This window comes from Prunus dulcis, chromosome 7, assembly GCF_902201215.1.
Source record: "Prunus dulcis chromosome 7, ALMONDv2, whole genome shotgun sequence".
Lineage (NCBI taxonomy): Eukaryota > Viridiplantae > Streptophyta > Magnoliopsida > Rosales > Rosaceae > Prunus > Prunus dulcis.
Genome location: NC_047656.1, coordinates 20,051,475 through 20,066,312, shown reverse-complemented (window position 1 = coordinate 20,066,312; position 14,838 = coordinate 20,051,475). Strand labels below are relative to the sequence as shown.

General features: G+C 37.9%; 3 protein-coding genes and 1 long non-coding RNA gene across 7 annotated transcripts; 3 read left to right on the top strand and 1 right to left on the bottom strand.

Annotated features, from left to right (window-relative positions):
• Positions 1-784: 784 nt before the first annotated feature.
• LOC117634198 (putative clathrin assembly protein At5g35200) lies at positions 785-6,125 on the top strand. The gene is made up of 16 exons (XM_034368168.1): positions 785-923; positions 1,601-1,730; positions 1,814-1,883; positions 1,995-2,092; positions 2,469-2,610; positions 2,686-2,786; positions 3,122-3,205; positions 3,410-3,460; positions 3,550-3,615; positions 3,702-3,767; positions 3,849-3,929; positions 4,035-4,112; positions 4,314-4,460; positions 4,583-4,658; positions 4,898-5,010; positions 5,311-6,125. The coding sequence occupies exons 2-16, from the start codon at positions 1,632-1,634 to the stop codon at positions 5,671-5,673; spliced, it is 1,635 nt and encodes a 544-aa protein (XP_034224059.1). The 5' UTR covers positions 785-923; positions 1,601-1,631; the 3' UTR covers positions 5,674-6,125.
• A 651-nt stretch (positions 6,126-6,776) lies between these two features.
• LOC117633872 lies at positions 6,777-8,334 on the top strand. 2 transcript variants are annotated; one of them, XR_004586715.1, is made up of 3 exons: positions 6,777-7,071; positions 7,531-7,598; positions 8,009-8,334. It is a non-coding gene; the product is annotated as an uncharacterized LOC117633872 (long non-coding RNA). The 2 variants fall into 2 exon arrangements; XR_004586714.1 differs by having other exon boundaries at positions 8,005-8,334.
• A 512-nt stretch (positions 8,335-8,846) lies between these two features.
• LOC117633870 lies at positions 8,847-11,556 on the top strand. The gene is made up of 3 exons (XM_034367691.1): positions 8,847-9,554; positions 10,025-10,209; positions 10,865-11,556. The coding sequence occupies exons 1-3, from the start codon at positions 9,023-9,025 to the stop codon at positions 11,390-11,392; spliced, it is 1,245 nt and encodes a 414-aa protein (XP_034223582.1). The 5' UTR covers positions 8,847-9,022; the 3' UTR covers positions 11,393-11,556.
• A 62-nt stretch (positions 11,557-11,618) lies between these two features.
• On the bottom strand, positions 11,619-13,878 carry LOC117633871 (F-box/LRR-repeat protein 25-like). Of its 3 annotated transcripts, none has more exons than XM_034367693.1 (3): positions 13,623-13,877; positions 12,203-13,119; positions 11,619-12,109 (listed from the first exon to the last, which is right to left on the bottom strand). In XM_034367693.1, exons 1-3 carry the CDS (start codon positions 13,632-13,634, stop codon positions 12,103-12,105), a joined length of 936 nt encoding a protein of 311 aa, XP_034223584.1. In that variant the 5' UTR covers positions 13,635-13,877; the 3' UTR covers positions 11,619-12,102. The 3 variants fall into 3 exon arrangements, with proteins under 3 accessions (XP_034223584.1, XP_034223586.1, XP_034223583.1); XM_034367695.1 differs by having other exon boundaries at positions 12,213-13,119; positions 13,623-13,875; XM_034367692.1 differs by having other exon boundaries at positions 11,619-13,119; positions 13,623-13,878.
• Positions 13,879-14,838: the final 960 nt, after the last annotated feature.

Sequence of the window (14,838 nt, the reverse complement as noted above, 5' to 3'; positions counted from 1 at the left end):
CTTTCTTGGACCAGAATTTCATACCTATTTTCTTTTTAGACTATGACTATGAAATACGAACATGGGATTGGACTGTATAGAATTAGATTAGTCCTAAAGCGACCTACTGCTTCTGGAAAGTAAGATCCACAACCGACGCTTCTGTTTTTCTTAAGTCACATTTACCTCTTTTTTAAATAATCTTTTGTTTTGTTTTTTTAAATTTTTGGTAGTAGAATTGTGATCAAGCTAATTAAATTTTGTTGTAGTTTTGAGTTTCCCTTCCTGTATATTAGAAAAAACGGAATTCTAAAATAAAATTACATAGAATTCTAAAATAACGGAATTTAGATTTTTATCATTTTAATTTCTGGAAATTGAAAATTTCAACGTTTGAATTTATATATATTGAATTTTATAAATGGCACTATAAAAATTGTAAAATGAAGCATATTTTGGTGAAAATTTAATGCCTCAATTTTCATAATTTTTTCTACTCCTCATTTAATAAATTTGGAGTTTAAATTGCTAAAAAAAAGAATTATCAATTTCTCATATTAAATTCAGTACTTTTCCTCATCCAAACATAGGGTAAATGCTTTGGTTTGTAAAGTAGTATTCTCTTGTTAAATAATTATCAGTGGAGGAGAGTTAAAAAAAAAAACTGTAGATGGAGAGTATCGTAGAGAATTATTGCCCTGTCTTACACAGCCGTATTTTCTGTCTTTCTGACAGATGGGAAAATTCAGTTAATGATTTAAATAATAAGAAATTTAAAATTTTAATTTAAAAGTAATTGTCGAAGACGCCGACGGGCCAACCAAACCGAACTCATTCTGGTCGACTTTTCCTCTGCTATCTCTCAGACTCAGACCACTCTCTCTCCCTCCCCCTCCCCCCCCCCCCCCCCCCCCCCCCCCCCTCTCTCGTCAATTGGGTTTCAGGTCAGTCAAGTTCTCCGATCTCTCTCTGCTTCTGTGATTTCTGTGTTCTCTGCCATTTTCCTTTTTCATTTTTCGTGTATTTTTGAGCTGCAACCACTAAGCGCGCTGTTTCAATTGTATCAGAAGTTATATTTCTTTTGGCCTAGATCTTTACCTCTCTATGTTTCTGTAGCTGTCTTTTCTTGTTGGTTCTTCCAATATACAAATTCAGCCTTTTTCTCTTACGCAACTATTTGGTGTTATTCCATTTTTGCGATGAAAGCTGATTCCTGCTATTGGTTCATTCGACTTTGAGTTGTAATTTCTGTTTGGTGCTTTAGATTTCGAATCTTAATTATAATTCAGTCTTTTTTTGAGTATTGGATAGGACTTCAAAAATTTTTTAGTATATCATGTGGTCAGCTATTCCTTTCTTAACTAATTGGATCTAAATTATGAAGTTGGAACATCGAAGTTTAGGTTTTTTTTTATTTTATAGTTGGTTGGAGTTTTCTATAAGCTTGTATTTGATATCATGAAAAGTTTGATTTTTGAGAGATGGGTGAGTACTATAGTTTGATTTGGATCATTTCTTATTTTATTTGGTGGTGAACGTTGCGCTTTTCTTTTGGTCAACTGGTGGTGAAAGTAGCTTTTTGTAGCGGAACCCAGATTGAGTTTGTTAGGTTTTGTTGTAGAATTTTGATATATAGAGGAGAGAGAGAGAGAATGTCAGGAGGGGGCACACAGAAGAGCTTACGGAAAGCACTTGGAGCCCTCAAGGACACCACCACAGTTTCGTTGGCTAAAGTCAATAGTGATTACAAGGTATTGCGCTTTGTTTGTTTTTGTTTTGGATGGTTCTCACAATTTGATGCATCTGATTTTCATCTGGGCATTGAATCTTGCAGGAATTGGATGTTGCTATAGTCAAAGCTACAAATCATGTTGAGCGTCCAGCTAAGGAAAAATATATCAGAGGTAGATTCTCTCGCTCTCTCTCAGTCTGTGTCCAAAGATGGGTTGCATGTTGTACTTTTCATGATCTGCATCCAGAAGAAAGATCGGCTTATCTTTGTTTTTCTTTTGAAGCCATTTTTTCTGCCGTTTCTGCTACAAGACCTCGGGCTGATGTCGCATACTGCATCCATGCTCTTGCAAGAAGGTTATCAAAGACACATAATTGGGCGGTATGGACATTTTCTCATCAGACAAACATACAAGACTTCATACAGAGCCAGGAAGCTTTTTTGTTTGTTTGTTTTCCTGTATCTGTAGTTGGAATAATCTTCATCTTGATTGTCATTCTTGGGCAACCATAGTGAGTGGAAGAAAGTTGAAAAAAGAAGAAGAGGAAGATACTCTAGAGACTAGACTAGGTGTTCATGGCTTTCTTGTTTGCAAGGGAAGAACACATGTGATCTGAAACATAATGATTTGACACGTACCAAATATATGAAATTATAACGAAAATTTAAGGCATAATCTAACTGTGCTACCTTCTTCATAATCTATACTGTGTGTCTGGCCTGAAATTTTACTAACTGATTATTGGTTGGTGTTTAGGTTGCATTGAAAACTTTAGTTGTTATTCATCGTGCTTTGAGGGAAGTAGACCCTACTTTTCATGAAGAACTCATGAATTATGGTAGAAGTCGAAGCCATATGCTTAACTTGGCTCATTTCAAAGATGATTCCAGTCCAAATGGTACCTTTCCATTCCACTGACTCCATCTTTATCATACTCTTTTTCTATATAAACTGATTTTTTTTCATTGTGCAGCATGGGATTATTCAAACTGGATTCGTACTTATGCCTTGTTCTTGGAGGAGAGACTGGAATGCTTCCGTGTGTTGAAATATGACGTTGAGATGGATCGCCCAGTAAGAAGTTTATTTTCTCTATATCATCTTTCTTTGAGCTTCTATATCGTTCAAATTGACAACTTTTGTTTTAGGGATGTTATGGCAAACACTTTTTATGTCAATGACATTCTGAAATTTTTGAACTGATTGGTTTATCAGAATAGTTATTAACTACAGTTGCTTTTTTTTTTTTTCTCCCTTAAGGTTTCTTCTTACTTTTCTATTCTCACATTCAAATGCTATTTCTAGATTTATCTATTTTATGCACTTATATATGTCTACAAATTTTGGCTAGTCTCATTCTTTTTATAAAGTATGGTTTTGCAACTTCATAGCTTGACATTATGGTGCAGAGGACCAAAGATCTGGATACTGCCGAATTGCTTGAGCATTTGCCTGCTTTGCAACAGCTTCTTTTTCGTGTACTTGGTTGCCAGGCAAGTCTTTTCAACACAACAAAACAAATGGTTTTATGGTTTGCTGATATGTGGTTAAACACGAATATGTGTTCAAGCCCATGTTAATGTACCAGAAGAATGTTACCAATGATGGGTGCCACGATATGTCAATCAATATAACTGACTTTTTTTTTAAATATCCTTTAAGTTTCTATTAGTGATATCAATAAATCTTTTTTGCAGCCGCAAGGGGCAGCAGTTCATAATTTTGTGGTTCAATTAGCACTTCAAATGGTAGGTGAATCTTGCAATATGTCTAGCTGAATGACTAGCCAATATGTTTTCTTTTCTTCTGATTTTCTTCTATCATATCATTAAATTAGGTTGCTTCTGAAAGCATCAAGATTTATCAAGCTATAAGTGATGGAACGGTCAATTTGGTTGACAAGGTAGGATATGAACTTTGCTATTTGGAATAGAACACTAGAAGCTTTCCGTATAAGCTAATCATATATGATAATCGTTTCTGTCACAGTTCTTTGAGATGCAACGCCATGATGCTGTGAAAGCCCTGGATATATATCGGAGGGCAGGGCAGCAGGTAGTTTTTCTGGGAATTTCTGTTCTAAAGTGGAGAGTCATATTATGTATCAGCATTTACATTTCATCTGCATGTTTTCAGGCAGAGAGACTTTCAGAGTTTTACGAAGTATGTAAAAGTCTTGATATTGGGCGTGGAGACAAGTTTATCAAGATTGAGCAGGTTGACTATTTTACTGCAGTTCCTTTGACAGCATTGCATTCCTTGATTATTTGTAACTTTCTCGAACTGATTTAATTTTGGGTTAATAATTCTTTCATAATGTAGCCACCTGCATCATTTTTACAAGCCATGGAAGAATACGTGAGAGAAGCTCCCCGGGTCTCAACAGTTCGCAAGGATCAGGTATGAAAGTGCTCTGAGCTTATCAAATCAACCATTAAAAAGCTGAATCCAGAGTCGGCTTTTTGAAGCACTTACAGTACTTATAAAGGTTTCACAATGCAATCAGATCAACAAGCACATATAGGACATACATAAACCTTAGTCAATTCAGTGTATACAGTTTGCAGCAATTTCCCTCATGTTCAATCTTTAACCTGGCAGGTGGTTGACAATAAAATTAATGCCCCCAAGGAAGTCTTGGCTATAGAGTACAAAAACACCCAAGAGGCAGAGGCACGCCCACCTTCACCACCTCCACCTGAACCAGTGAAAGTGGAAGCACCTATAGCTGAACCTCCTGACCTGCTGGTAGTTCTCATAATCCTTGTTTTTCTGTTCTCCCTTGAATATTGGCATGCTGTGGTTTTGAAATCTTTTGGCTTACTTTGTCTCTATAAAGTTTCATTATTCATGCTTTCCTTTGTTGCTAGGGTTTGAATGATCCTGTTCCAGATACCAAAGATTTGGATGAGAAGAATGCTATGGCTTTAGCTATTGTTCCAGTTTGTAAGTTCCTCTCTCTCTCTCTCTCTCTCTCTCTCTCTCTCTCTCTCTCTCTCTCAATGATTTATAGCTCATAAATTTCATCAGAGTGTCGAGGTTTCAATTCACTATGAAGTCAGTTTGAACTAGTTTGTTTCCAAGAAACACGCACAAAGCTTCTTTTCTTATTTTTCTTCTTTATATTAACATAAAAACTCTAAATAAATTTTTTATATCTGAAAATGCTATTATGGTTCTTGCAGCGGATCAACCACCTTCTACAGCTCCAATTCACGCAAATGGAACTACGGGTTGGGAATTGGCACTTGTTACAGCACCAAGCTCAAATGAGAGTGCCACGGCTGCTAGCAAACTGGTATTCTTCTCTTCACCAATTTCCCATAAAATATCCTAATGTTTAACAATTAACTAGTCAGTATTAGTGTATGGGCAAAAATATTGAAAAAGGTTCATTTACTCTCTCCTCTCTATGTGGCATACATGATATGAATAAGCAAGCACAAACTTTTGCTGTTCTACCAAAAGCAAAGCGATGCTACTTTTCCGACTTGACACATTTTTGTTGTTAAACTTTCAAGCAACACACTTCCTTTTTCTTTTTCTTATTTGGCCTAATGAACGAACACTGTTGACGCCTTTCAACCGTTGAGTGAAGGCGGGCGGGTTGGACTTGCTTACACTAGATAGCCTATACGATGATGCAATCAGAAGAAACCATCAGAATGTGAGCTACAACCCATGGGAGCCTGTTCCAGTGGCTGGTGCCATGATGCAACAACCAGTTCATGATCCCTTTTATGCATCCAACACAATGGCTGCACCGCCTTCTGTGCAGATGGCAGCAATGGCCAACCACCAGCAGGCCTTCATGTTGCAGCAACAGCAGCAGATGATGATGATGGGTCCACAACAGCAGCAGTCTTTGAACCCTTTTGGAAATCCTCATGCAGCCACTACCCACCCCTATGGCCCCGGTGTGCCTGTCCAAGCATACAATCCATATACCGGCCTTTTATAGCTGGTTTGTTGAGCAATACATCTTTATCGAGAAATACAGGGAAGAAAGGGACATGAAAGCATAGTAAGTTTTAGATATCGAGCATCGGAATCGGAAATTTGGAGAGACAGACGTGTACCATATATTTTGTATGTGCAGTAGTTAGCTAGGATTAAGATTCTTTGTTAAATAATTAGTCAGAGGGGAGGACTTTGAGCTATTTGGTGATTTGCATTCATGTTGTGGGGAGACTACACACTAAAATTCTTTTGACCTGCTTTGTTGCTGTTGAGACTCGAGCAGGAAACCTTATTTCAACTCTTTTTCAGCTTCTTTCTGTTTTCCTCTCCCTCTCCTTCGGTCCTTAAGGATCTCTATAAAATTATAGAAATTATTTGTAATTTGTGATTGTTGATAACAGACAGTTATGTAACGGGGGGACGTTAAATTTGATTTATGGTTCTTGGCTATTATTCTTTTTTATTTTCTTCGTTACCTTTACATTCTCTTCATTTATTCTTTAATACAGACTTATAAAATACAAGCACTACTTACATCATCAAGACATAACAAACAGCACAGATAATTCAATGAAAGAAATAAAAAACAACACAGATAAAATGGAACCACTTTATTTATTTATTTTCTGAAACGGCGCTGGTTTGGATCCCTTTTTGTTCTTGTTTTGGGCCACATCGTATGGGCGGTGGATATAAATCAGAAAAAAGAACCTTTTGGACAAACTTGATTTGATTTTTGGCGGTTCGGTTCGATTCGCGGACTGATAAATTTTCTATTTATAGAGTACAGCCGCGCGGCTGTACTTTTAAATTATTCTATTTAAAGAGTACAGCCAAACGGCTATACTTTTTAAAGTAATCTATTTAACCAGTACAGCCGACCGGCTATACGGTTAGAATATTCTATTTAAAAGGTATAGCCGCACGGCTATACTATTTATAGTGTATAGCGGCGCGGCTGTACGTTTACAATTGTGCAGCCGAGCGGCCATACTCCTGAAATTTCTATTTATATAGTATAGCCGCGCGGCTATACGTTTAAAATTTCTACTTATATAGGATGGCAAAGAAGCTAATTTATATTTTAAAAATATATTTATTTATAATAAAAAACAGCAAGAAAACCTGTCCCGACTAAATTTCAAGGTCGCGTTCCAGTCGGTTGCGACGGTGGTTTAGGATTTCAATTGCGAGAGGATGACGAACCTACACTTTTCTGCAATTCAGTCTGATTGGATCTCCTCGATCGTCGTCGGTGGTTCACTTCTTCTCGAAGAAGTAGAACGCGTTGATGGCGACATCGCGGGGTTGTCGGATGAATGGAGAGTCTGAGGCATAGATCAGCCTCGTCCTTGGATTCGGATTTTTCTTTCGAGGTTTAGGGTTCGATCGCATGCGGGTATACCTCCTTCTCTTTCTTCATGAACCTCTTGATTTACAAATCAGTTTTCATTTTTGTCCCAAGCATGATATAGATTGACGCCTGCTAATTTGTTTTTGTTCATTGGTTTTGTGGAGATGATTTGGGTATTCTTAGGAAATAACCATGGTTATGTTATGTTGAATTTCCGTGTCCATCACATAAACTTTTGAACATTCTAATATAATTTTATTCAATTTCATTTTGTAAACAAATATATCCTGTTTTTATGTTAAGTTAAGAGTTAGAAATGAATCATGCAGTCACTTGTGTGGCTGATAGGGCAAGTATGCCGCCCTATGAAGCACAATGTTTAGGTTATACTTTTTCTGTTTATGCTTTGGTTCTGATCATACTGACTCATTTAAACAAGAGAGGCTCTCCGTTTTTGAGTTCTCCAGCAATGGTTAAATATTTATGCTCTGTTCTTGTTGGCAGATTGAAGATGAACGAATGACAGAACTAGGAAAACTTGCAAGGTGAAGTCATGAAAGATTTTATGCTAGGTACATGAACTCTTGTTTGAATTAATATGATCTAGCATGCTGGCTGTGCATCTGTAGGCTAGGACACACACTGAAGCATGTTATATATTATGCGTTTATGGGAAGAATTACATTTTCTGGACGTGATGATTGTAAAAAATACATCTTTTGTAGTTGATTGCAAATGAATCATGTAGTGCAGCCACCGGTGTGGCTGATGGGGCAAGTTATACTTTTCTGTTTTATGCTTGTTCATCAAGTAGTTGGATGCTTGATGTTCATCAGTGGTGCCACAGGCCACTAACAAAATAATATTTAATGGTTGCGAGCAGCATACACATATAGTCGAATATTGGCAATGTCTAGGCAAGTCCTCAATATTAGTAACGTGAGAACTAAATTGAGTTGTCCTCCATATTTTGTCAAGGTAGGTGTTGTTGGTGAAGCTGGAGATGATTACGCAATCTAATTGTCCAGTTCACGAGGTAGCTGCTGTTGTTGCTGCTGCTGCTGAGAATACGTCATTCTAGAGTGAGTCGATGTTACGATGCTTTGCTAGGTTTTATTTGGTTTTTGGGTGACTACGACTAAGACATTAACTATTTGACCATATTCATGAATTGACCCCGAGGTCTTTTGTCAATTTATGCGAAAATATTGTCAATTTTGCCATTGAGGACAACTTTGGGCTATCGTTGTATGGTTCATAAAGTTATTTTCAGCCCGAAATAGAGGAAAGCTGAATGAAGTTCGGATTTGTTGTATAGCGAAAATGAAGTCGTTTTGTGAAAAAGAAAGAAGATTGTTCTTTCCTCTGTTTTTCTTAAACTGTCCTGCTGTCTAGTTAGAAAACAAAACAGAGGAAAATTATACTTGAACACAAAACAAAAATAAATAAAGGAAGCTTTTCAATAAGAAATAATTTAGAATTAAAACTAGCCAAAATTTCATCCCCCTTGTGGACTTGAAAGTGTGTATGCAAAGGACGGATACATTATCTTTCCCAATTGACCTAACCCACAATTATAATTAATATTAGTCGGTGTTGCTTATGAAAAGAACAAAAATACAAAATAATACTAAACGATCAACGCATTAAAAGAGTTTTGTCCAACGCAAATAGTAAAATCCATTTGGAGCCTTAGCAAATGGTAAAATCCACAAAACAAAACAAAACCCACAAAAAGAAAACAACCCCTTAAATCATTATCGAACGGGCCTAAAAAAACCACTCAACCAGTAACATCTCTATAAAACTAAAGACTATTCACAGTGTTAGAGTAAGAAGCAAAGAGAGAATAATTACAAAATCAAAAAAAAAAAGAAAAAAAAAGAGAGCGTCTTCTTCACCCTTCAGTTCAGCCATCATCATGTTGTTGTTGTTGTTGTTGTTGTTGATGTTCTTGCAATAACAGCGAAGGGATACTAACAGTATTCACCAAACAATGTCTTGGCTCCTCGGCTCTCTCCAACCAGACGATCCACATGATGAAGCCAAGCAACCACAGAGTCCTTCCAGTTCGCGCGTACCAAACGACTTGTCGTTTCTCCGCCAAACCCTCGGTCGCCAACTCCGCGGCGTCGCCAGCTTCCTCGTTCCACCACCACCCTCATCATCACCGTCCCACGACGCCGTTCCCTCCTCCAATTCTCAACCGCAGCCGCCGTCACAATCGCAATTGCAATCGCAATCGCAAGCGCTTTTAGGAATCCGAAACGATCTGGTGGAGATCGGCGGCAGCTTCAAGAGCGGTCTCTCGCTTCTCTCTACAAATAGTAACAAAGCCGTCACTGAGATCTCCAAGTTCGCTTCGAACTTGTTGCAACTTCAGAACGAAGCTCTGGAAGACGATGATGATGATGATGATGATGATGACTGTTCCGTGCCGGGGATTACCGACGACGTTATCGGTTTCGTCACCGAAATTTCGGTGCTGCCAAACTATTGGACCGACTTTCCTATACCAGTCGATCATGGTCAAGTTCCTAACTTTCACTTCTAATTTAAGCGTGTGCGTGTGACGATTGCATAATTTTCCTTCAAATGCAATGCAATGCTGGTTTTGCCTGCTTTCTTTGTTTGTGTTGCTTGGTTTTGCTTGCGAAGTTGTGGATTGTAAATTGAAAATCCGCTGGTCAACTTACATTGACTAAAGTTGAGCTCTCTTTTTTTTTTTTGGGGGGGTGGGAGCTAAAGTTTATTAGACATGAATCCAAAGTGTCTTGAAACCTGTTATGCGTTCTCTGTGATGGTTTCTGTTTCACCTCAGATGTCCTGTGCAATTAGCTGTTAATCTTGTTTGAACTTTGGAGTGGTCGATATGGGAACTGATTTTGAAGACCTATGATTCTATTGTGCTTATGCTTAAGATACAAAGATTAAAAAGATAATTGAAACAAATTGACATGGCATTTAATCTATTGACGTTGAACTTGTTTTATTGCAGATTTCAGCATGTCTAATGCTCAGAGAGAACATGCCTCCACTGTTGAACGATTGGTTCCAGGCTTTGCAGACCTAAGAACCAGACTTGGCAGTTCCATCAGCGAGAAACGATTTTGGATGATCTATTTCTTGCTGTTGCTTCCGAGACTAAATGAACACGATTTTCAGCTTCTATCAACCCCCAAGGCAAGAACTTTGTCTTTCACATCTTATCTCATTCTTCTTATCTATATTTGCATGCACACTAAGAGAGCCTAGTTGCAATTTTCTTTGTGGATGCATCTTTACCATATTTAAGGTACTTCATTTAAGGTTGTACGGTAGCTATTCTTACTGCAGTTTGCAGTCTTTGTATGTGAGAATGCAATCTGCTTTACCTGTCACCAGCGGCACTTTTGAGCAGTTTTGTTCATTGTATTTATTGTAGCTTCATAGCAAATGTTATAGCATCTTTCTAGCTAAGGACACAGGAGAGAGGGAAAAGATCTACCATGTCCTATCTTGTCATATGAATCAGGGCTGCATTGATTTCTGTTAGATGGGTTTAGTGAAGGGATTACGAAGGAGGAGAAGGGAAAGGAATTGGGGAAGTGGATTGTCTGATTCTCTGAGAAAGGGGATCGAGTGCTTATTCACTTTGTGTCTAAACTGAGTTTTCAATCTCAAATTGGTCAAATGTCGTGTGTTTCTTTCTAGTGAATACATGTGAGTATTGATTCTGTGGCACTTTAGATTGTCCAAGAAGTTTGGATTGTTTTTCAATTCCACGTTTCAGCTTCCAACAATACTTGTAAGTTGTAACAAATGCATTATTTTGAAAATAGAACTTCCTTCTTTGCAGATTGTTGAAGCAAGAGATGTGCTTCTGCACAAGCTTCAAAACAAGAGGAACACACAGGTGGATAGCTGTGAGAAGTCAATTCTTGATTCACCTAAAAAGGACATCCAGGTTGGAAAGGCACAAGGGGTGGAAATCTCATCTCAAGAAAATGAAGCTTTGACTGAGATAGTTAATACAGCAGGAAGGTTAAAGATCGATGACGAAGAGAGCACTGAGCAGTGGTCTGAAGAGGCAAGTATTAGTTCTGGCACTTTCGTGGATGGCCAAAGGAAACATGAAACTGAAGAGGATATCTCATTCAGCGATTTAGAGGACGATGAAAATGACCTTTCTAGTTCCACTAGACTATCAGGCCTAAGGCGAGGACGAGACGTCAGGGCATGTTCACCCAATGGATCAAATGACTGGGTTCAGCTGAATAGAAGTTCTGAGATTGAGGGTGGCCAGCGAAAGGCTGGTCAGTCAAAAGAGAGAGATTCAGAAGGTGAGGATTCAAATGACTGGCTTACTGTAGATGGGTTTGATTAGGCAATACTAGCAGCAGCTTGTTTGCCAACTTATTGTAAAGTTTCTGTTTCTTTTTCTTTTTCCGCTTTTTGGGTTGGGTGGGCTGGATTCTGTACTTATGGGTATCAACATCTTATACAAGCTGTTTAAATTAATAATACAATGGAGTTCATTTCAAATGGCTACATTTACTGCTTATTAACACAAGCGTATTGTGGTTATAACAATAACTTTTCGTTTTCAACAATTTGTTACAAGTTGTGTTTTACTCAAAACATGTACGAGCAATCCACTTCTTTTCTTCCCCAGATGAGTAACACAAATTTCTTAGGGGAAAAAAATGAAGCAAAATTGTACAAACAGCCAACCAGAAATCCGTCATTACATAACAGCTAAGAACTACAGTTCGCATACACCCCAGCTAAGAGTTAACATACAGCTGCCCTGACCTAGATAAATTGCAGAAAAGAACGAACTCTAATTCTGTGGACAAGTGAAACTGCACTTCTGGATTCTGGACAAGTAATTTAGACAGCAACTATAAATGACAATGCCGCATGATCTGAAGCAGCAAAAGTTTATATTAGACATCTACAACCACAATCGATGTAGTGAAGATTCGAGGTCAAATGGAATTTCTGAAGTAGGAGAAGAGCTCCTAGGACAGAGCTGATCCTTTGGACATCACATGAAACACAGGCAAATGCTGGCCCTTGTTGAATCGTCAGCGATTATAACCTACAATGAAAGACAAGGGGAAAAAATAAGAAAAGTGAGCATGACATGTTGGCTCGTTTTAATGAACCAAGTAACCACACAAAGTTTTCCAACTTTTTCTTACGGGCACGACTTTTGGCAACTGTCATACTCTTGACATGAGGAAGTTCTTTCTCAAGCTGAGCAAAAGTAGAAACCACATTAGTGTCCTTCATCATAACATATAGTTCCCCCAGATTGGGAACCCTTTCGAAAGCGAGTTCTATATCATCACCCTTATAATGGAAACTGGTAAGATTGGTGGCACTGAGTTCAATCCCCTTTAACCCTTCACAGAGGCTCACCACCAGCACCTTCAAACGATGAAGAGAATCACCAATGCACAATCTTTCTAATCCAAAACACCATTGCAATGTTAAACACTCAAGGTTTGAACAAGAAGAAAACATATGCGGCTCAACATGTCCAGCGAGATTTACATCACACAACACAAGAGTTGATAAGGTGCTAAATCGATCAAAAAAATCTGACTGAAGCGTGCATGAGCGCAAGGAAAGATGCCTTAATTTGGATTCTTCACCATGCAAAAGGAGCTGAGTAGGAAAATGATAATAGTCAATGATTCTCCAATCGATGCGCTCAGCTGGTTTGTCACAAGTAAAGGCAAGATCAAGATTTTCAACGCCCTTTCTAATGGCAAAACTAATCCAGTCATTGATATGAAGACCGTATGTATTTCCAAAGCAACATGAAACCTTGAAGGAGACAACCTTCGTGCCCAAATGACACGCTAAGAATCTTTCTAGTCTTGCTAGAAAATAGTGCACTTTGCTGTTGCAAACCGTTCCAGGAGTTGAATCAGCTGGTGTGGAGATTATGTCATGCCAATTGAACTCAAGATTTGACATGTATGCATACATGTTCTTCCACCTATGTGATAATACGCTCGTGCGTACAGCATCCCTCATACTCAATAATGAGACAATGGTATGAAGAACATCATCTGGCAATTTACCGATGTGATCCTTGCACTACATGATTGCAGATCATATACCATTTTAACATAATCAACAAGAATAACTGCGCATTATATTAATCAACAGAAGAAGAGAAAAAAAAAACAGAAAGCAGCTGCCAATTTTAACTAGAAAGATAAATTACCCCTAAAATTGCAGATTTTGTTTAATTCTCTGTTCTATAATCATTTCATTTTACTAAATCCAAACTTACAATATTGAATGACAAATGGAACTTTCGTAACATGAATTCCAATTTCCAGGCATCTTAATTTGTTTCAAATGAACTATTCTAAATCCAAACTTACAACATTTACAAAACCCTGTTTCTCTTTTTCTTTTTTTGTTATAAAAAAAATTTAAAAAAAAAAATTCTGTTTTTCTTGACTTGACCCGAATTTGCTAAAATTCTCGAATGAATCTTTAAAAGTTTATCTCAGAATTCCCTTCCAAATATGCCTGATTCAATTCAATTATAAAGCATATATTTATCAAATTAACAGCTGAAAATAAAGTACCTTTCTCCTCATGATTTTGGGCTTCAAGAGCTTCGATTTTCTTATGGAAGGCCACAGAGTACAGAAGCGCGCAAAGCCCTAGTGCAATTGTGCCAAAGCTTCGGCGCTCGAACACATTGAGTCGACAACAAAAGCCCTAAATATATATCTGCCCAGAAAAGGAAATGAAGCAGCAAACAAACAAGGCAGGATGAGTGCACATATGTCAAGTTCTTTTTCCATTAGCAAAACACAGTAAAAGTTCTTTTTTAACACTCAACTGATGTAGAAACGTCTTGTAGCTGTATTGGTTAAGAGGATTCGAATTTTTTTTGGGTTTTGTAGAGAATGTGGTACCAACCTTCGAACCCAAGACCTCTAGGAGTTAGTGCAAGCGCACTTAACCATAAGGGCAGGTTGAAGGCCAGTAGAGCATTCGAATTTTCATCCGTAAATAATGAAGGTTATTACAAAATCATATGTGTGTGTTACAATTCATTTATTATATATATATATATATATATATATATATTCACAGTCCTGATCTCTTGGATCCCTGTAGTCCAAGAGATTTATGGTCACTCACCGTTGGATGTAAATTCAACGGTTGACTTGAATTGGGTAATAATCATTTATGTCATATTGCATTTATATATATCATTTTGAACCATTGGATTAAATATCCAACGGTGGGTGACCACAATCTCTTGGACTCCTGTGGTCCAAGAGATCGGGACTGATATATATTCATTAGTAAGTGCATACTTAAAATGAGAGTGGAAAATAGTTGTGTGTGATCGTGAGGGCAAAAATAAATTCAACATGCAGCAACTTAAAATGAGAGACCGTACACAAACACAATGCGGAGCGCATACTCCGGCACGAACCCAGTTCTGTCTAGGTAGGGCTGTAGCCCGACCCAAATCATACGACTTTTCCTAACACCTATGTAGCCCACCTCTTCTTACCCAAGTAAGGCTTCTTTATGTTTTTTTTTTTTGTTTTTTTTTTTTATTTAGCATGTTTATGTTTATGTTAGTGTTGGGCTTTAGATGATTGTTTGATCGAATTCGTTCATTCTTTATCCATATACGTTGTCAGAAACATACGCACTCCTTAACCACTGCTAAGCCCACACTCACACCCAGAGACAAACCAGCCCGCCACTGTTGACCCGACAAACAAAAGACGAGGACAACAAAAGAAACAGCTTGGCTTCAACTGATCACTGCACCAC